General features: G+C 43.0%; 1 protein-coding gene across 1 annotated transcript in view; it reads left to right on the forward strand.

Annotated features, from left to right (window-relative positions):
* Positions 1–21,376, forward strand: part of EPO (erythropoietin) — a 257,262-nt gene that overhangs the window by 124,786 nt on the left and 111,100 nt on the right. The window contains exon 3 of the mRNA XM_086946114.1: positions 15,779–15,865. Coding sequence (XP_086802240.1) covers positions 15,779–15,865 — 87 coding nt within the window. The remainder of the gene's footprint in view (positions 1–15,778; positions 15,866–21,376) is intronic.

Genomic DNA, 21,376 nt, shown 5'->3' on the forward strand with positions numbered 1-21,376 from the left:
ACGGGGTTCACATTTCATGAGTTTTGGAACGAATGTATAATTGAAAGGAAAAACTGATTTGTATAGTGAATGAATAATACGGAGCTAAATATTTGTAAGCACTATTGTGGTCTTTAAGCGTTTTTTCACAATTATCTTTTGGTCTTCAGCCATGTCCTGCTTTGTTCAGTCTAAGCATGTCATATGATATAGATTATGACTATAACGTTTTTTTCATGGGTTTTGGAGAAGGTAACATTTTGGAAGTGGGCCAGAAAGTGCCATCATACACTGCGACTTTGTGTCCTGGCCTGTACATATGATCTTTAGTACTTGTGCAGAAAGTGTTCCTATTTGCCTATATTTTTGCTGAGTATAGATGTTGTAAGATAGAAAAATAAAGTGATCTGCCGAGCTCATGCCGATTGTATTTAAATGATCAGTGTGGATATTCATCTTGGGCACGTCATTAAGGATGCAGCCTTAATTACGATCAGGAGTTTACACATGCATAAATTGCATGACAGAGAAAGACTTGTGCGTGAGCATTTGAACTGCAGCGCTGAAGTAGCATCAAAGCAAATTTCTACATGACATGGACTTTGCAGTCCATGCAGTGAGGAACTAGGGTGCATGCGCACAGGGTTGCACACTATGTGCCCCACATGCATCCTCAGACCCTGAGACAACAGGGCACCCCCTTAGTTTCCTCACTGCCAGCATTTTCATGGCGTGAGCTCCGCCATGAGACTGCTGGTGGTGAGGAAACTAGTAATATGCTTGCCGATGCCCCAGTGGCACCGCCAAGCATATTGCAGCCTCAGACCGCCGCGTCACCAAGGATTGTGGATCTCTGGTGATTGCAGTGGTCCTTTGGCGGTCTAACTGGCATAGTCGTAATGTGGCGGTTGGACCGCTGGTCCGGTAATCACCCCCCATCACCGGACCTCCATGGGTTTGGCGTACCTCGAAACTCGTAATTAGGCCCTTAATCTGAGTTTTGACTCTGAGTCAATCCATGTTCTTAAATGTTTTGGTTAGGCCTAAACATTTCACAAAATGGGAACAGGATTTTGCAGGTAATTGTGTGAATGTTTTGGGTGAGGTATGTCTTGATGTTGCTGACTACATGAGAGATTATGCTTTATGTACATGGCATGCACTTTATATTTCTTTACTACGCAAGTGATGCAGTAGATGAAGCAGTTGAAAGTAGAAAAGTACTCGTTTGAACTCGTTATATTTGTCAAGCGTCACATAATTCAAGTACATTCTAGTTGTGTTCTATTATCAGATCATTCAGACCCGTTGCATGACAGACCTGGTGTGCAATGAAAGAATTTACCGATTAGATTGCAAGGTCCATTCCTAAAACAAACACTCTTCTAAATTAAAGCAGGTAAACACTGGTCTGAAAGAATACCAGCAACTAATTTGAGGTAACACAACATGACGCGTATCTCTAAAGAGCATGTTCATGCTCAAGGGATTTTGAGCGCAGTATAATGCAATAGTTATTTATTTAGGGTCATCCCAATCGGCGGTGGCTAAAATCAATTTAAAAAGCAGCATGGAGTTTTGCAACGAGGTGGGAGGAATGCACCCTAAACTGGTTTAAAATACTATTTCATATCGTCTCTCAATGCTCCACTATTGCAGTGAAACTCTGTTCCCTGCCAGAAGACATTACAAAAGTTTCTCAAGTCCCGGCGGATCCCACACATACGGTCATCCTTCTGATTGCCATGCGGGACCCATCAGCGGCAGCACATCCTGCTAACGCAACATGCAGTGACAAGTAGGGATTTCCTTCCACACAGGAAGGAGGGAAGCAATCAAGCAACGTGGCGCAACCAGAGCCTGTGATATCATCAGCACGCACTCCGAACTAGAGAGGGTACTTCCGCGCAACACAAAACCTGACAAACTACTACATACAGAAAGGTGTGTAGCTTATTTATTTACAAAAAAGTGTACCTGTAACATTTCATTGCTGGCCTATGAACCATTACCACTAACTAATCTACCTAGGAGTATTTCTGGAAAATATTTTATCATCAAATATTTTTTCTTTACCTTGCTGACAGGTGGGATGATGCGAAACTTGACAATGCCTTAGGGCCTCATTGAGAAGTAAAGGGGAATGAGTCAGCCGCCCAAAGTCGGCAGCTCACAGCTCACAACTAGGGTGACCAACTGGCATGGGTGCAAATTCAAGACGGTGAGTGTAAACATGCAGGACAAAAGATGAAAATTCAAGACAAAATTTTAGGACAGAAGGTTAAAATTTAGGACAAAAGGTAAGTTTTACAGACGCATCAGAGGAGATCGCACAATAATATATAAGTAAATAGACAACCAACATAAGACAAGTAAAAAAAAAGTTTATATTAGGTATTAGGTAAACAAAAGCTCTAACTTGTACAAATGCGTGGCTGATTGTATATGTTTTTTTTTAAGTAGCTGGAGAATGTGACTTTCATCCAATTTGTTAAATTTATTTACTTTGCCTTCAGGCCCCCCACATGCCTTAGTTGCCCAGACAGTCCCATTGTCATTCTTTATGCCACCAAATGCTTGAAGAAATCTCACATTAGTGTGGAACACTAGTTTTGCTTTTTCTAAGCACCTGTGATCTCGCTTTTTTGCTATTTTTTCTATATCGCAAACGTGACCCAAAAGATCATAGCACTTGACATGAGCACCGGGTTACATTACACAAGGTCAGATTTTTTATTTTATTTTTAGGGCCAGGGAGAGTTAGTGATTTGCCTAGAATCACAAAATGTTAAGGCAACGCTAGGACTTAAACCTGGTTCCCCATTATCAAAGGCAGCAGCTCTGGCAATTAGGCTATCCTCCCATGGCCAAAGAAGCAAAAGGTCAAGGCCCTTCATAGCTAATGTCTGTGGCAGCAGGAACACCATGGCACAGTCGAACTGCAGTCATGAATGTGGGTCTTGAGCCAACATTTAAAACACAGAGTTTTCACCGAACATACTGGGGCGTGTTCAAAGACTTGTGGGAGAGATTGCCATGGTTTTAATGGCTTTCCTATATAGGAAAGATGCAATCCCCTGCAGCATCAATGAGGACAAATGCATGTTCCCACTGCAAATCCTGGCCGTAGCTCCATCAAAACAACACTTTTCCCCACTCTCTGAATGAGGCAACTTATCTTGGAAGAGGGTTCACAGGACATCCATTTTTTAAAATGTATTTATTTATTAATTTATTTATCCTCATCTGACCAATAAGCTTCTGCGGGTCTTATAAAGCCGATGTTACGATCTGAGGGCCTTCCGTCTTACCACACTCGCTTAGGTCGCCCGACCGGTCCCATTTGTGAGGGAACTTGGTGTAATCATAGGACCGGCTATGTAAATCCTAGGTTACGCCCCAACTCATGAGGGGCTGCCAGATGTTTGTCAGCTTGTCCCCTTCATAATCCAGGCGAGCCATAGCAAATGAGGATTTAAGCCAGTCCTCTTTTTTCGGAGGTAGTGGGTCTTTCCACTTTTTACAGACCTCTCTCCCTGCAAGTAGTACCAGATATAGTAGTAACCCTCTGTGATTCTGCGGTGCTGTCTGACAAAATGAGCCATCGTCCCCGATAAAAACTAGTGACAAATTAACATCAATATTGGCCTTAAAAATATCTTGGAAAGTGTCACTGATCTCCTTCCAGAAGATTTTTAATTCAGGGCACTCAAAAAAGATGTGGAGGTCATTGACTAAAGGCTTCATGCATCTTGGGTATTTTGGTGTTGAAGTTGGGGCAAACTTGGCAATCTTTGTTGGGGGGGTATACTAGAGCCTGTCGATGACAAAAAAGTGATTCTTTTTTAGGCTAGCGGGTTTGATGTATTTATATAGTAGTGGGGGCTCGAAAAGGGTATCCATTATGAGTTCAAGGGGGGTTTGATTCCAGGCCGTAGATAGAGATGAAATCTCCAGATCTTCGGCTTCTAGTAGATGGTTATACCACACTGATATCTCTTTTCTTATTGGATATACAGGTTGACACAAACTTTCAATATCCCCAATCCCTCTTACTTCCTCTTTTTCTGCGTCAAACCATGATACCAACTGTAGGTATTTGAATTTGGAAAACCCTGTGCCAAACATAGCCCTCAGAAATTCCCAGCGTGGATCCCCTCTGAATCTACCAAGTAGGACCAGATAGTTATGCCCGCTCTCTTGATAGGTACCACCAGACTGTCTCTGAGGCAGCAAGGTGTTCCGGGTGAGTCCCAAATAGGAGCTAGGTCTGAATAATAGCCTATCCCCCATTTGAGTCTAACTTTGTACCATATTTATGGGCTGCCCTCAGGACCTTCAGGCGTACTCGCTTGAAATATTTTAGGGCCCCACACTTATATAAGAAAGCCATTTCTCCCAACAACCTTCCCCAGGCTGACTCTTCTGGTTTTGCAAGTAACATCCGAATGCCTTTAAACTGAAATGCTACCGCATACCAACTAATATCCGGAAGAGCCGCCCCCAGGACATCAATTTTATTGGTGTAAGTCCTATTTCCTTCCCTCTTCTTTACTAGCCCTTAACCGCACTAGATTATGACCAAATTATCTATATTTTTCTGATGAAAAGTCAAATGAATGTAGTCTTTATTTCAAAACTCATGCTTTGAAGGCATTGTTGAGTTGAAAATCTTTATCATACGTAAAAAATATTAATATCAACAGTTCCTTTCACCACTGACCAACCAACCAAGGACACCACTATTGTGTACTACAAAAGCAAAACAAATTTCCGAATTGCAAGTAGCCGAGTCAAAAATTCTGGATTTTCTTTTAATTCCATTAATTGTTTGAAGGGCATACTGATATCTCACAATCGTCGTTGCATTTCAAAATATTAATCACTAGTAATACTAAAATTAGGTAAAAGAGTAACCACAGTAGCAATTTCACACCTTGCTTGTCAACGAGTTAAACACTTATGATGTTCTTAATAAAGAATAATTTTTGCAGAAATCAAATCAAAAAGTAGAATAAACAAAAATCTTTACAAGACATGCAGATTTATTTTGTTATGTTTATAACGTCTGTGGTTGTAAATGATAGGGTTTAATAAACATAAAACACAGTTTCCACATATATAATTACTCCCTGCGCAAGGAAGGACATAATGTTTTTACTCTGTTGTATGAAACACAAAAAGTTGTAGATTGCTTGCAATAAGTCTAACCACAGGCAGTCGCTCGGGGTAGTATCCCCACCCATTCTTCTTCTGCTCACTATGCCAAGGAAGAGGAAGGACTGTGTGAGGAGCGCTGCCTTTTCTGAGTGAGGGGTGGGTTGGCCTGCAGTTGCTGGTTCTGTTTGTGGTGGAGGAAAAGGACTGACTCTTTTTGCCCTGCTGTGGTATCCTGCTTGGGAAGACAATCTCTAATAGTTTGTGTGTGCTGGCCTTCTGTTTTGGGAAGACTCAGGAACCTCAAAGTCTTCCTCCCTTGTGCTATCAGATTATTGGAAGTTCCTGGTGTTTATTGGAACTTCCCTGGGCTATTTACCTTACTGGGAACCCCTGGTGTTTTTCACTTTATAGGGAACTCTGGTGCATTGCTGGAATTCCCTGCTGCTTCACTTAGCTGTAAATTCTCGAATTGCTGGTCTCTGCCAGGAATTTCCGTGTTGGCTCCACTGATGAGAATTTCCTCCATTTTACCCTTTTTTTTTTACTGCTGCGCCGCCAACCGTGCTGCGTTGTGAGGTCCCAGAGGAAGAAACACCTTAGAGAAGGGAGCGAGGCCGCTCTCCCGCTGAGCAAGAGCCAAGGAGGTCCCAGCGTCGCTTGGCAACCCACGCTGGTGCAAGGTGTCCCGCAGAGCCTGGTCATGGCCATGGAAGCTGCGGAGCTCCCGAAGCTCCAGCCGCATCAGCTCTCTGTGTCTCTGTCACCCACAGTGTAGGAGAGGGGTCTCATGAGGCAGTGGTGCTGGGTTAAACGACTCTGAGCAAAGAACAGGGAGACCTCCATCCATGTCAGTGGGGGGCTGCCTGCCAAGACAAACTGCCCGGCAGTCCGAGGAGGAGGCAGAAGACCTCTGCATCTCACTGTGGGTGGGGACAGAGGCCCACTGGCAGTGCGGTATCATCAGGAGTCCAAGGTTGTTGGCTGGTGCACCGCAGGTCTGCAGTCAGCAGCAACTTGGCTCAGTTGAGGGTGGAGGCCAGTCGAGGTCTCCCATGTGGAGAGCCCAAATAAACCCTCCCCCCTCCTTTTGGTGAATCAGACAAATGCCTCAGGTGGTACAAGTGTGAGTGCCCTCACACTTGATGATCACTTACCTGGGGGGCATTTTTTCTAACGCAGGGATAGCCCGGAACGGGCCCCCGATCAAACTCTTGCCACATTAAAGGGAAACCTCCCTGGGTGTATTTTATTATCCATAATAGTAGGGCAGGCGTTCCTGCACTCAAATAACTGTATTGCCGATATTAGGAGTGTAGATGTGGCTCCTAAGGTGGATATGGCTTGGTGATCTCTTGCAGGATTTGCATAGCTTGTATGAGTGAAAGAGACTTTATGACATGTGCAATTTATCAGTCTAACTGGTGCAACTGATAAGTATTCACTTTATTGCACCTAATGTAATGTTGTGACCATTGCCTTATGGCAAGGTGAATATTAGGTTATGCGATCTGTTATTGATGGGCTTGTGGTCTAATGTGCTTCACATTCTGCCAAGTGATTTATGATCTATGTGATGTCATGACAAGTGCCTAGTGGCGCAGTGATTTATGTGATGTGGTCTAACGTGTTTTTATGAATAATACAAAGGCTATTTTTATATAACCTTGTGTGGAGTCTCTTTTTGTGGTGTGCCTAGTGTGTCACTGATATGTGTATGTGTTGCATAAACACTTTTTACACATTGCCTCTGGAATAAGCCTGACTGCTCTGCCAAGCTACCAAGGGGGTGAGCAGGGGTTATATTGGATGTGTAACTCCCTTACCACAACTAGAGTGGGGGGTTCTACCTGGCTTAGGTGTATACCCTAGCCAGCCAGAAATTCAATTTCTCACAGTTAGTAATTTGTAATGACAGTTCATCAGTGTTGTAATTTTTCATACATTCATATATTTGAATCAATGCCAATCATCAGGCAGGGAATCCCTTAGTACAGTTAAAGCAGCAGTAACATTTCCCAGAAATGGATATGTCACAGATTCATGTGATTTAATCAAAACTAGCAAACAGTACAAGAAACTATGCAAAGTAGCCCACATTACTTAAAAAGATTTCTGAGCACCACTTGTTCCGCTCTGGGTCAGTTTCTGGATATTCACGCTGAATTCTTGGCAAGATTATGGCAGGTTCTCCATTTTGATATATACTTAAAAAAATGTTGGAGTTTCTCTCCTGCAAAAAGTGTAATCTTTTTTGCCACTTCTCTTGATGCCTCTTCTCTTGTTGAGTAAGCGTCTGTCTTCTTCTTAAGTAGCCTGCTAGCTTCATCGTTACAACGTGTAGCACAAGCAGCTACCCATCCAACAGTCCTGTGTTTGGGTACTGTTTACCCATTCTTGGGGGGTAGAAAGGCTACTAATAGTTGGTTAGTTGATCTGAGTGAATGGTGTCTCTATATATAGTTTTTCACCTTTGTATAACAGTATGATAATCTCTGTGCAGATTGTAAAGCTTATGTAAGAATGTAAGATTACATGTACAGGTTTGGTTGTTGTGCAGTTACAATGAAAAGTAACAGCATTGTCCTCCAGGTAAGATGCATGATATCTACATTGATAGATCTGAGGGCATAGGCAGTAAAGCATTTAAGTCCCCTATAGTGATATGCTTTGTTACTTTTTCATCATCTTTTCATCAGAAAAGTCCATCCACTAAATCTTTTTTCAGTCAAAGAGAGCCTATCAAGAAACACTAGGCTGTTGTCAACATCTGGGGATAGTAGCTATGTGAACATTAATGGATGATTATCTAAGTATTGATTTCAACAAAGATAACAAGTTGTAAAATGATTGATTGGAATTCACACAACGAGGATTTAAACCCGTTTGGCGGCACCAACGACAGAACTTCCTGGTACTTAAATGTATTTTTTTTCTGCCTGGTGGAAGAGCCTGCAGTTTTTGGGGATGTCTACATTCAAGCTACTTCAGAAATGCAGTCAGATGTACAGACGATAGAGTGGAGTGGAAAGCTAGGCCCAGTTCTTTATTGGAAGAATCCCTGGATCATGGAAAATGGTGGAAAAGTCGACACCACTATTTCACAAATGCTTCCACCATGATGCACCTTGATCCCACGGTTGGCACTATTTGCTTGTGAAGAAGGGCATTTTTTATTGATTGCAAACACATTGAGTGGTGGATTTCACACTTTTGGAATACATTCTGAAGCTAGGTTCCTTCTAGCTCCCCCTTCTAGTAAGTATGTGCTTCTGCTCTGTTGGACAGAAAGTCAGACAGATTATTTTTTTGACTAGTTAAAGGTCAGTGTCACTGGAAACCTAGGGCTAAATGTAGGTAAATAGGATTTACCGATTCGGTATTTTAGAATCGGTAAATCCTATGTAGCTAATAATTCTGTAAAAATTACAGAATCGTTAAGATTCGGTATTTACCGAATCGGTATTTACCGATTTGGTAATTGCCATTCATTCCTATGGGCCTGGAGGCCCATAGGAATGAATGTCAATTACTGAATCGGTAATTACCGATTCGGTAATATAGGGAAAGAGTCGAGCAAAGGCAGCCTTCCTGCCCCAAATTTCATTCACCAGCGGCCACCATTCCATGATATGTGGTGGTTGTGGAGAGATCCATGCACGAGCAATGGTTAGTTTGGCAAAGGAAAATAGGATACTTATTAAAGCCTGTTGGGGAAGGAAAGTGTCTTGTATATCTAGAAGTACGGTTAAAGCCGAGATAGACGGAAGATTAACTAGTTTCAGCCTAAAAACTTTATCCAGAGCCATCCAAAACTCCGTTAGCGTTGGACAGGAAAATAACATATGTTCTATACTAGCCCCTACAGTATGGCATTTGGGGCATTTAGTACGGTCACTATATGAAGTATTTGTAGGCCACTTAAGGATTACTTCAGGGGTAAAGTACAACCTACACGTAGTTTTAAACTGTTGTAGTCTTAAATTAGATGAATGGACCAAATTATTAATGTTTGAGAGTGAGTGGGAAATCTCTTCGGCATTAATCGTCAATTTCAACGTGGAACTCCATTTCTCTGCTAATTAAGAGCAGTCAATTTTCCTGTAAGGGATTAGGCAGCTATATCCTGTACTAATTAGTGATTTTGTCTTAGATGAGTAGAAACATTCCCAAATGTCAGAGTCTGAAATACCAAAAATGGTGGCCGCTGGTGAATGAAATTTGGGGCAGGAAGGCTGCCTTGGCTTGACTTAGAGGTACTAGGTCACTACTTAAATTTGGGAAAATCTGGGGTAACTTATCTAAAATTTTGTTGGATCAGTATGTATTGTTAATTTAAATTGTTTATTTAAATTGTAATATTTTTCTCTGATGGTTCGTGTATTTTTCTCTTGCCTTTTGCTTATTTCCCATTTGTCTTAACTGGATTTACTTTTGTTTTGACATATTCTGTGCCAATGTACGTATTGTTAATAAACATTTTTTTAAAAAGTACATGTTAAAGACACCCACAAAATGATTGCACACATGAAACCCACATCACACATTTCAGACCCTCTCCAGGCGGCATTTGTTAAAATGCTCAGCCACATCATCGCTCCTACATGCATCAATATCATCAATTCCTCACTATTGAGTGGATCCATGCCGGCCCACTCAAACTCGGCCAAGTAACCCCCCTCGGCCTTGTGTGGCTGGGAAAATCTCACTTAGGGTTTGCATGGCACTTTCATTCCCTTTCATGGCATTAGGGTGACGCAACACCTTCCTAAATATGGGCCATAGTCTCAAAAGAATGTCAAAGAAGAACAGAGAGATCTATATGGAGTCCAGTCATAGGATTCTATGATGCTAATGTTAGCCAGAAAAATGGGAGAGCGCCCCCCAGCAAATATATGTTTCAACTTAGACTGAGCACTACCTTAGTACAAAATCAAATTTGTGGTTTTGCTGGAGGACTTCTTCTTGTAATTTACCAATACAAGTGATGTCAGGATGGCGATGCTTCACTAGCATTTAGTTTTTTTTCTATAGCAGAAAACAGGGGAAATCAACTATTTGGCTTGCTTCTACAAAGTAGACACCAGTTGAAAGGTGTCAAATAACCATACTTGATGGGTTATTATTAGTGGTAAATATGCATATACCCCTGGCAGTAAGGCCAATAACACAGTCTAGGGCTCAGAATAGGTCTCAGAAAATTATTTTCATGCTCAACCCTTGGTTGCTTGGCTGCGAGCAAGCAGGCTTAACTTAGGAGACAGGTATGTAAAGCATTTAAAAACACTAATTCAGTAAATAATTAAGACACAACACAAATATAAATCCCACACCACTTTATGAACATGGGAAATATTGTTATCTTTAAAATGAAACCAAAACGATAAGAATCTAATGTAGGGAACCAGAGATATATTAATTTTTAAAGATTTAGCACTATATAGCACTCGTAAATCTATAGTGCCACATTGAGAAATCTGGTCCTGCTTTACCAGACATAGAAACTTTTCTGTAACTTTTTCTGCTGGGGTCTCTTGCTGCTCTTTACCAGTCCGGGTTTGGTGAGGGTTCACCGGCTTGCTTTCCAGGAAGCTCCTGGTCAACCAGGGGATATAAGACCTCCAGAGCTTTTCAGCGAGACAAACAATCAGGGCAGACTGGTACGCAGTTGAAGGTCGCTGGCTTGGCTCTGGTAGTTGAGTCTGTCCCCTTATGGAGCTTTTATCCAAAGTTGTTCCAAGGTTATGGAACTTCTTCCTGAAGTTCATCTTGGGGGGCAAAGTGTCCAAAACACAATGTAAGGGTCTGGAATCTCCAAAATGGTCCTTGGAAATTTGGGACTTCAGTTCCCACAATCCAATCGGACAAAAACCTTACAAATCCACTGGCTGTACTCCAGGCTGTGGGATTTTTGGTGGTGAAGGTCCAGGAGAGCTCTGTTAACCTGTAGCTTGCAGGAAGTCCACTATTTAATCCTGTTGAAGCAAGTTAAATCCAAATGGCTGTGGTTCCAGATAATGCGGCAGGCGCAGTCAGTGAGAATACAGGGCAAGGTAGTACAAATCAAGTTTCCAGCTTGGCAAGCCTTCTTCTTCTCTTAGTTTCAAGCAGCAGATCCAAGAGGCTCTGCACCTCTCACATATATATTCAATGTTCTCTGGGGTAAAGCAGATCACTCCTGTCCTCCTCCAAAATTTAAGTACAGCAGCGTGTCCCATCTGGGAGACGTCCCCTAGTCACAGCTCATATAACCCTAAAGGGGTGTCCTCAATTATTGATGAGTTCCAATTAATCACAATGTTTGTTTAGTTCACATTCATTTATTTTTCTTATTTTCAAGAATTTCTTCATTCTCATAAATTCATTCTCAATTCCAAACGAATTAAGTTGATTCACATCCTTATAACATATCCATAATCCAATGCATTTCGGCCTGGGCGGTAGATGGACCTGGGATTCTCTGCCTGTCCTATCCCCCATGAAGTTCATGCTTTATGACCACTTCCCCCTGCTCAGACATTCCTGTGTGGCAGAGTTCTCTCTAACAGGTAGCATCTCACTTGGTGAGCCAATTATCAATTCATCAAAGCAGGCTGTCTAATCCTGTTAACTCTGACCAATCAGGGTAGACCAGGGGAAGGCTGAATGTTGGCTCACAAACAAGAAAGCCTTATAACTTCTTTCCTGTATAGTTTAGGATACATTCAACAATAGCATTAAATGACCCCCCACCCCTGGGACACCTAGAGGAGACCTTGGGTGTGCCTAATATGCCAATATATTGTAGTTCATTATTTTGTAAGTTCCCCTACCACCAAAGTCAAGTTTGAGCACAGTTTACATTTAAAAGCAGTGCTGCAACACAGGGTTGCTTTTAAAATAACCTCAGGCTCTCAGCAGTGCACTCATGCAAGTGCAGAAACGCCAGCTGGCCTCTAAACGTCCATGCCCTATTATTTACTAGGTCTCCAGGAGTGGTTGTAAGTGTATTTATTTATTGATATGCATCACATTTATCACAAGCAACAAACATAAATAAATCACATATACAAATATATATACACACAAACACATAGAAACTATATTTTCTGCCAATTATTTTGACATGTGGATGTATCACCAGCCTTATTCCATCCGTCACTAGAATAAATCCAAAATTATTTTATGCAAATCCACATTTAGCGGACTCTTCTGTGTTATGGGGTTGACGCGTTTCTGCCTTATCAATAATTTGTATATGTGATGTATTTATGTTTGTTGCTTGTGATAAATGTACTGCATATAAATAAACTTACAACCACTCCTGGAGTCAGCATTGGTGGTATATAAATTAGAAAATAATAGAGATATGGTACTCTATGATAGGGATTAATTCAGTTCCCCCTAGGATAAATCAATTGACATATTGGTTCCTCTGCATCATAGTCTTGTTCTGAGAGTGTTTTCATAGCCCAGATGCAGCAGGGTTATTACGGCTTACCCACAGTTTCGTTCGCTATTATATACTAGGGACTTAAAGGTCGTTTTCAAACCCCTGTCCTAAAATGTACTAGGGACGTATAGGGTATTTCATGCCAATTACAAGTGTACCCTAATACATAGTTCACCCTCACATATGTGTGTGTTTTCACTGTGTTTTCACCTTAGCACTAGCCCTGGGTCTGGTTAGACAGAGCCCAAGGACCGTCAGAATAAGTTACCACCAGTACCAGACAACAACAAAAATGGGGGTGCCCAGGGCAAAGAATGACTTTGCAACACATTGAAACTCTTAAACTGCAGGAGACACTATATGTGACAGTGAGCAAGGCATTACAGACTTCTAACCCTTCTGCTCTGGACACCTACAATGCAAGGAGAGGCTCTAATTGCCAGATCTCCATAGTATTCCCTCAGTGGCATCTTCCAAGAGACAGACAGGTGATTGATATTTAGATCCAGAGAAGGAGGGTGGCGTGGTTGGTTCAGGCAAGGTAACTTCCTGCATAGTTGACCTGAAGTAAGTCCTAAAGGGACAGTTCAGCTGCTCTTTTGTAGGAATAAATAGACATGACAAAGTAATCCCAGATGCAGTACTGCACTGGGAAATTAGAGGCAAGGATAGGTTCACTCCTGAAGTATAAATTAACTTATCTATATTCCTGGGAATTTCAAACAGGAGAGAGCATTTGCCTTGAAGGTGAAAATTTATTTTTCTAAAAGCGAGTTTCTGGCCTGCCAAAAAAGTTGAAGTTAGACAATAAGTAATGTGGGGCTTCTACCTATGCGTACTAGCAGGCAAACCATGGGAAACATCATTTACTACGAAGGCATCCCCACGCATAACGTTTACCACGGTACACTTACCACGCAAACGTTTTTTCAACGTGGGTGCCTTCCACGACCGTCTTGACCACGAAAGTACGTTCAGCGTGGGTTGGGGGGAGACGTGGTATTCCGTCCAGTCGTGCTGGGGGGGCTGGGGGAGGGTTGGGAGGGGGGCTAGGGGGGCTGGGGGGGCTCTCCCCCCCAAAAAATAACAACAATTAAGGAGCGAGTTAGATAAATAAAAAAAACGCTCTGTGGTATTAATGAAGTAAAAGGAAAGAGCCTCCCCCAAAGACGTGCAGTGTACGTAAAAAAAACAGTCCTTTTTTGATTTTGGAAGACGTGTTTTGACGCTTGTTTCCATGGTAGATGGAAGTAAGGGCTGCTGGAGAAAGACGTGCAGGTAAGACGTTTCTACCGTGGTACAATCCTTCGTTGTAAATTCCAGCGTGGTAAAGCCACTTGCGATGTAAAATTCGCGTGGTAATGCCATGCGTGGAACTTGTAATCGTTGAAAAATCATATATTCGCAAACCATAAACTCAAATTCCCTGTGCCCAGTGCAGCTGCCATAGTAGACACTGAGCGTGGCTGTATCTAGGTTCTAGACACTGTGCCACTTCTGTTCTCTAGCACTGTACCAGAGTAAAAGGTGTGTGTTCAGAGCCTCTAGCCTGGCAGCTGGGTCGCTGAATAAAGATTCTACATAGCAAATACAGTTTCCATTTCAATCAGTTTATTCAAAAGTATTTAACTGTCTCGTCGTTGTCTTGCTCAAAATTGGGTAGATTTTCAATTTTTCTAAAACAGACGATGTTCCAAAACCCTGCAGTGGCTTCACCCCTAGCTGCATCTTTATGCCAAAGCCATAATCTGGTTTGAACATCTTATTGGCCCCCAAGACAGAATCCTTCAGCTAAGTCTGTGATCAATATAACCAGCAATGGTAATAAACATGAATATATATGTTTCAGGCTAAGCTGCTTCTAGATTCGCCTGGTCTTTGATTTCCTAGAAATAAAATAAAAACAAAAAGGGCAGGGTGTTTATAACCACTTTCAAGCAGTGATAAATAGCTTGTTTTGGTCATAACAATTAGAAAACAAACACTTTTGAAAGTGCTAGAGGCAAATACATTTGTTAGACTTCCCTTCAGCATAAATACCAGTGTAGGCAAATTCTGCAGGGACTCCTGACCAATGTGCGTATTGCATGCTTCTCTACCTCATCAACGAACAATGACCATCGAAGGTCAGAGCAGTGACACATTTATCTGCAAGAAACACCATAGCATACACAGAACTTGAATGGAAATCATGTATACAATCAATGATCTTCATAAAAAGGGGCTCAATCACGGGGCTTCTGGGCTGAAGATCGACAGCCAGCTAATGGCTGATTATTTACTGATACTGCTACGACTATTGTTCTTATGTATGGACTGGTAGAGTCAGGCAGAGTGCGAAATAGACAAAAATCCTAACGTTGCAAATCATCAGTCATGAGAGGACCACACTTTTGCTCATGCTTCCTCTGAGGCATGACTTAGCCTCACTAAGGTCCTCATGACTTCAATCGAGCTCCTGCATCACTACACCTGCACTGATACCAAGATGTATGGTACTTCCTGGATGTGGAAATGGTAAACAACCTTTACAACGAAACTTTTACAACACACTACCATTACGACGCAACTTTTACAATGCAAACCATTGCAAGGCATTGCGCTGGGGGGTGCTCTAGGATAGGGAATAGGTTTAATGTACTATCCAACACCTTCCCTACTATCCACGGGGACTGGAGTTGGAATAGTAAATTAAACTATTCACTATCCAGCGCCCCAAAGCACTATGCGCTGCAAAGGCATGCGTTGTAAAAACCACATTGTAAAGGCATGCGTTGTAAAAACATGCGTTGTAACGTCATACATCCTGTGGGAATACCAGAGCTCGACAAGTTGTTTCCTCATAAAAGGGGAATTTAAGTTTCTTGCATGTTTTCCCCATCCCATCCCATGGCTGGCATTGTTTTCTTCCATACATCTAACCGACATGTAGATTGTGAAGTCAAGCTTGGAGATGTAGCTTTCAACGCATCTTGTATTCCTGATTTGTCCTGTAACTCTTACTACCAGCTCGATATGAGGGCCTAGGAAGAAATGTACGAGTCCTTAGCCTTTTTTTAGCATTGAGTCAGAGTTACGAGTCTCTTCTTGGTTCAACCTGTACTGAGCCCAAATCGACTAATACATATAATCCATCCACATATATGAAATATAAAGCGTGTATGTACAGAAAAAAGTATACATTAATCACACCTAACCCTTTTTTTGCAGGAGAGCTGCACGCAAACATGTGACCTAACAGAAGAGCTAAGCCTTCCTGAAACTAAGGTGAACTTTAAGGAATGGAAGCAAATGGATGTAAGTCTTCATCACAATATTTATTGGCCTTGGAGGTAGAGCCTAAACTCTAGTGCATTAAAGCAATGATCCGCCTTGCATCAACTGCTGATTTTGTCAGTGTTCTATTACATGAAGAGTGTCATACATTCTGTAGCTAGATGTATTGTATAGGATTTGTTGCTTTGTTAATTCAGTACAGGGTATCAATGTCTTCTCCTGTTTACTAGGCTCCTTAGCTCACAACGTTCTAATGTAGTCATAAAGCGTCCACTTTTCATCCAGCTGCTCCATCTGCCAACTTTGCAGTCTCTCTGTAACCTCCCCAACAGCCAGGCTCCCTACATACAGCTATTCACCTATCCACCAGAAGTTACATACTTATAATCCTAGTTCTTCACCATGTGTAGTCTCTCTGAATATCTCTGCATATGTGTGAGATTCCTGAACACAACTTTTCAAGTGTACAAAAAACATGCCTAAATAGCCAACATCATTGTCTTTTTTTAATATTCTGCCAATTGGTACATATGGTTTCAATATCACGGAAAGAAGAGTGAAGTAAATGAAAAACAAAGCCACAATGGTGCCCCGTAGTAAGAAACTCTTCGGAAAGAAAGCAACAGAACTTCGAAACTGCACTACCCCATCATGTCCACCTAGGTGACAGATAGGTAGTCTATTTTTGGAGCAAAAATAAAGACACCACAAGCCATAAAATGTTCTAGATCTGTGACATTAGAAATGCAGGGGGCGGTAGAGTTTTATGGATGTAGAGGGAATATCCATGGTAAAGAAAAAAACAAGTTACTTACCTGTAAGTTTGGTTCCCCAGTATTGGTAACTTTCATAGATTCCCATGCTTTTGTATCATTCCCCATCGTCGGAATGGGAGTCTCGGTAACAAAAATACCATAGCAGTAGGTACAAAAGAGAAAGAAAAAGGCCTCAGCCTCATTCCCTTTTGTAGCATATCACCCTGTTTTTACAAAAGAGACCAAACTTAGGCATCAGCTAATCAGAAGGGCCTCACCCCATATAACCCTCCTGAAGGAACCTCAGATTTTCGTAGCCGTTGTGTAACAGTCACCATATCTGCTGTAGGCTGAGCTTTCCTCGGGGAGGTGGGGAGGCGCATGGGAATCTATGAAAGTTACCAATACTGGGGAACCAAAGTTACAGGTAAGTAACTTATTGTCTTGCCCCAGTATTGGAACTGTCATAGATTCCCATGCTTTTGTATCAGAGGTGCAAGCAGTTAGCAATAAAAAACACATTTTGTGTAATAAATACATTGTAATAGCCAACATGACATAAAGATACAAAATGTGTAAAATAACGGAAGGTGGGATAGAAAGGAAAGCTCACCAATTATTGGAAGAGGTTCCTCAGGACAGCCTGGCCCACTGCCGCATCCTCTTGCTGTAAGGATTCCAAGCAAAAATGCTTAGTAAAGGTGTGAACGCTGCTCCAGGTAGCAGCTCTGCAAATGTCCTTAATCTGCACCGCCGCAAAGAGGGCTGTTGAAGAAGCCACTGGTCTTGTGGAATGTGCCCGAACCCTGCCAGTCAGAGGTTTCCCTGCTGCAGTATGGCAATGTAGAATGGCACTTGTAATCCATCTTGCTATCCCCTGTTTTGACAGCAGGAGACCTTTGCTTGGACCACCAAAAGCAACAAACAATTGAGAGGATTTCCGAAATCCTTTACTACGATCCAAATAGAATTTTAAACATCGTTGTACATCCAGAGAATGCAGCGACTTTTCCGCTGGTGTAGCCGTTTGAGGAAAGAACGCTTTCAGAATAACCAGCTCGTTTAAGTGGAAGTCCGAGGGTACCTAGGGTATGAACCTAGGGTTAGTTCTCAAGATAACAGTGTTCCTTTTAAATTGTAGGAAAGGCTCCTGGATTGTAAGAGCCTGCAATTCTCCAATACGTGTTGCCGATGTGAGGGCGAGAAGGAGAGCCAATTTCCATGAAAGAACTTCATGTCAGAACGATGAATTGGTTCAAATGGGCTTTTCATGAGTTAAGTGAGGACTAGATTTAGGTGCCAAGTAGGAGGCGGAGGCCTCACTGGTGGATAGACCCGAAACAAGCCCTTAACCTCTTCGCTGCTGATGACAAGCTCAGCTCGTCATCAGCTATGGCGGTCGTATGCTGATGACGAGCTGAGCTCGTCATGTAACGCGGCTTTTTGAAAATTGCCGCACACAGCGGGAAAAGCCGCTGCAGCGATGCGGTTAAGAATTGTTTAATAATCCTGGAAGACCACAATGAAGGTCCAGACCCAGACCGTCTGTATCTCGAAATGGCTGCCAAATGAACTTTTATGGAATAATGGGCCAGCCCCGACTTTGCCAGGGACAAGAGATAAGGTAGAAGCTGATGAGGCTTTGAAGTAAAGGGATCAATTCCTTCTCTCCTGCACCAAATACAAAATCTCTTCCATTTAAAGCGGTAAGTCCTGTTCGTGGAAGAAGTCCTCGCCTGGGAGAGGACCTCCTTAATTTCATTTGAGATGGGGAGATTCATAAATTCTCGCTGCTCAGTAGCCATGCTGTCAGGTGTAATGACTGTGGATCTGGGTGCCAAACCTGTCCTTCGGACATTGTGAGGAGATCTGGAATAGTCCTCAAGGGGAGAGGAGGAGCTAGAGATAGCAGATGGAGCTCCGTATACCAGAACTGTCTCCGCCAAGCAGGGGCTATTAGGATCATCCTGCATGGTTCCACTTTGATCTTCCTGATCAATCTCGGGATCAGTGGAATGGGGAAAGGCGTAGACAAATGTCCTTGACCAGGCTATCCAAAGCGCATTCCCCAATGATCCTTGGTGGTGAAGCCTGCTTGCATAAGACCGGCATTTCTTGTTGGTCGGTGTGGCAAAGAGATCTATTGATGGTCTGCCCCACTGATAAAAGACCTCTTCCAGAACCCGCTGGTTAAGCTCCCACTCGTGACTGACCGAGGATAACCTGCTCAATCTGTCGGCATTTTCGTTTAGAATTCCTGGCAAGTGTTCTGCCTGCAGCGACATTCCGTGAAGGATCACCCATTCCCAGATCTCTTGAGCTTCCTGCGACAATGGGAGAGACCTGGTTCCTCCCTCCTTGTTCACTTAATGCATGGCTGTGGTGTTGTCCGTTCTGATGAGCACTTGTGAACCTCCTAGGCGAGGAAGAAAGGCTTGTAGAGCCAGCTTTATTGCTCTAAGTTCCAAAAGATTGATGTGGAGCCGTCGATCGTGAGGAGACCAATGGCCACTGACATGTAGGTCTTGCATCACAGCTCCCCAACCCTCCAATGACGTGTCCGTTGTTACTACTTGAGGAGGAACACCAAAGAACACTCACAGCAGCCTTGCCAGGCCAACGGGCCAAGCCGTGAGGGAAACGGCGATAGCAGGAGCGGGAGCGGGAAACCGGAGCCACCGGACCACACCTCCCAGCAGCCCCTGGGGCGCCAGCGCGCCCGTGACGCGGCAGAAGCGCCAGGAGGCGCAAGAAAAACGCTGACACCCCACTCGCCCCGCGAGTCGCGCGCGGGAGCGACCGGGAGAAGCCCGGGACAAGGGCGGGACAGTCTACGGCAGTCCACGGCAAGACCAGGCAGGGCTGGGCCACCCATCTAACATCTCCAGCAAATATGGGTAAGCGGAAATGCGGCGCTACCACACAAGAGGGCGGAAAAAAAGCAAAAGTGGCAAAACAATCTGACTCTATTCTGTCCTATCTTACTTCTGCGGTGGGGGCTTTAACCAAGGAAATTGCTACAGCACAATTAGAACTGGGCTTGATTGCTAAATCTCCCCTCCCAGCCACATCATCTGAAATACAATCCATCCCTTTAGAGCCTGATATCATTATAACAAAACCCACAATTGCTACTGTTTCCACTTTACCTCAATCCTGTGCATCCCAAACTTTGCTCCCTACTGTGACCCCGGACACTTTGGGAAATTTAAAATCACCCTCGAAAAAACGCAAGAAGAGGGAGGCCCCCCCCCGAGCCACTCATGGGATGGAGGAGTCTCTAAAGGATCTTATCGAGGCGCTTTTTGAGGAACGGATTGAACCCCTTTTAGTGGGAATTGCAAAAGACATAGTAGACACAATGACCACATGTCTTGATGGCTTGTTAAAAAAATGTGTGCTAATTGATGATATCGCGAAAAAACTTGATAGCTTGCATCTTGGCGAAAAAAAGGCCGTAGATTGTCACAGAGCACAACACCTACCCTTACCACCACCTGAGACTATCTCTGAGCCCATGGAATCAGTTATAGCAGGCTCACAGGTTGCCCAACCTCCCACACCCATTATTCCACAGGAGATCCACTCAACACCTGGGACTACTAATTTTCCTGGAAGTAAGATCCATCTAAACTTGCCCCCAGCGGTAGTACCCTACGTAGCTGTTTTCTTAGGGGTGCCCCCGCTAAGGGAAGGAGAGGAGGAGTCAACTCCTGAACTTATTGGAAAAGCAAAAAAATGGTGTGATGATTTCAGCAGTGGTGATTCAAATACATCCTCCAGTATTATAGCCGCTAGAAGGGTAGGATGGGTGGGAAAACGGGCGAAAAATGTGAAAGGTGATTGTGTAGTGATAAACTTTAACAACGACCATTGCCCGAGCACTTTGTTCTGGGATGGATCAGATATTAAGGAAAGTGATAACCTCAGGGCAGTCCCACTAGGTTTCTTTTATCCCCCACAGCCCCTTTTTCATCCACAGAGGATGCCCCCCCCAATTACGGTCCCATCAATGAATGGGTGGCAAACCGTAACTAGGAACGAGAAACGAAATCGATTAGCGTCCCATAACACAGGCCCTATTATGGATTTGGTAAATCGTTTTAATCCTCTAAGTGATCTGAACACCAACGATTGACTACCTTTATCTCAAACATCACCTATAATAGTTATGCCTGAGAGGGTAACCCCCCTACCATGTACATTCATGACTTGGAACGTGGCAGGAATAAGAGCTAAAATATCTGACCCTACTTGGACCCAATATATTTCTACACATAAGGTCATAGCTCTGCAAGAAACGTGGGACACTTCACTTTCTTTTTATTTAGATGGATTTCTAAGTTACACAATACCTGCCAGCACCAGTAAAGCGGGGAGAGCAAAAGGGGGGCTCATCACACTTTTTTCGTTAGATCTAGTAGGATCTTTTAACTTATTGAATTCAGGTTCCCCAAACATCCTAGCAATAGAGTGGACAGTCTCCCCAAGCTGTATTATACTAGTAATTAATTTTTACAATGCTTGGGGTGGATCAAATGAATATGAACATGTGCATTGTCTGGCGAACATGATAAATAACTTCAGTCAAAATTCACATACTCCTTTCGAAATTCTCTTAATGGGCGATTTCAATAGCCACAAATGTCATTTGCCCTGCCAATCATTAGATGCAGACTCTCCTGACGGAGCCTGCATTCCTCACTTTGAACACACCAAAATGGGGGAGACACTTGACCTATTGTGTGCGAATTCCAATCTATACGAATCTTTTAAA

Source organism: Lissotriton vulgaris, chromosome 12 (assembly GCF_964263255.1).
Source record: "Lissotriton vulgaris chromosome 12, aLisVul1.2, whole genome shotgun sequence".
NCBI lineage: Eukaryota > Metazoa > Chordata > Amphibia > Caudata > Salamandridae > Lissotriton > Lissotriton vulgaris.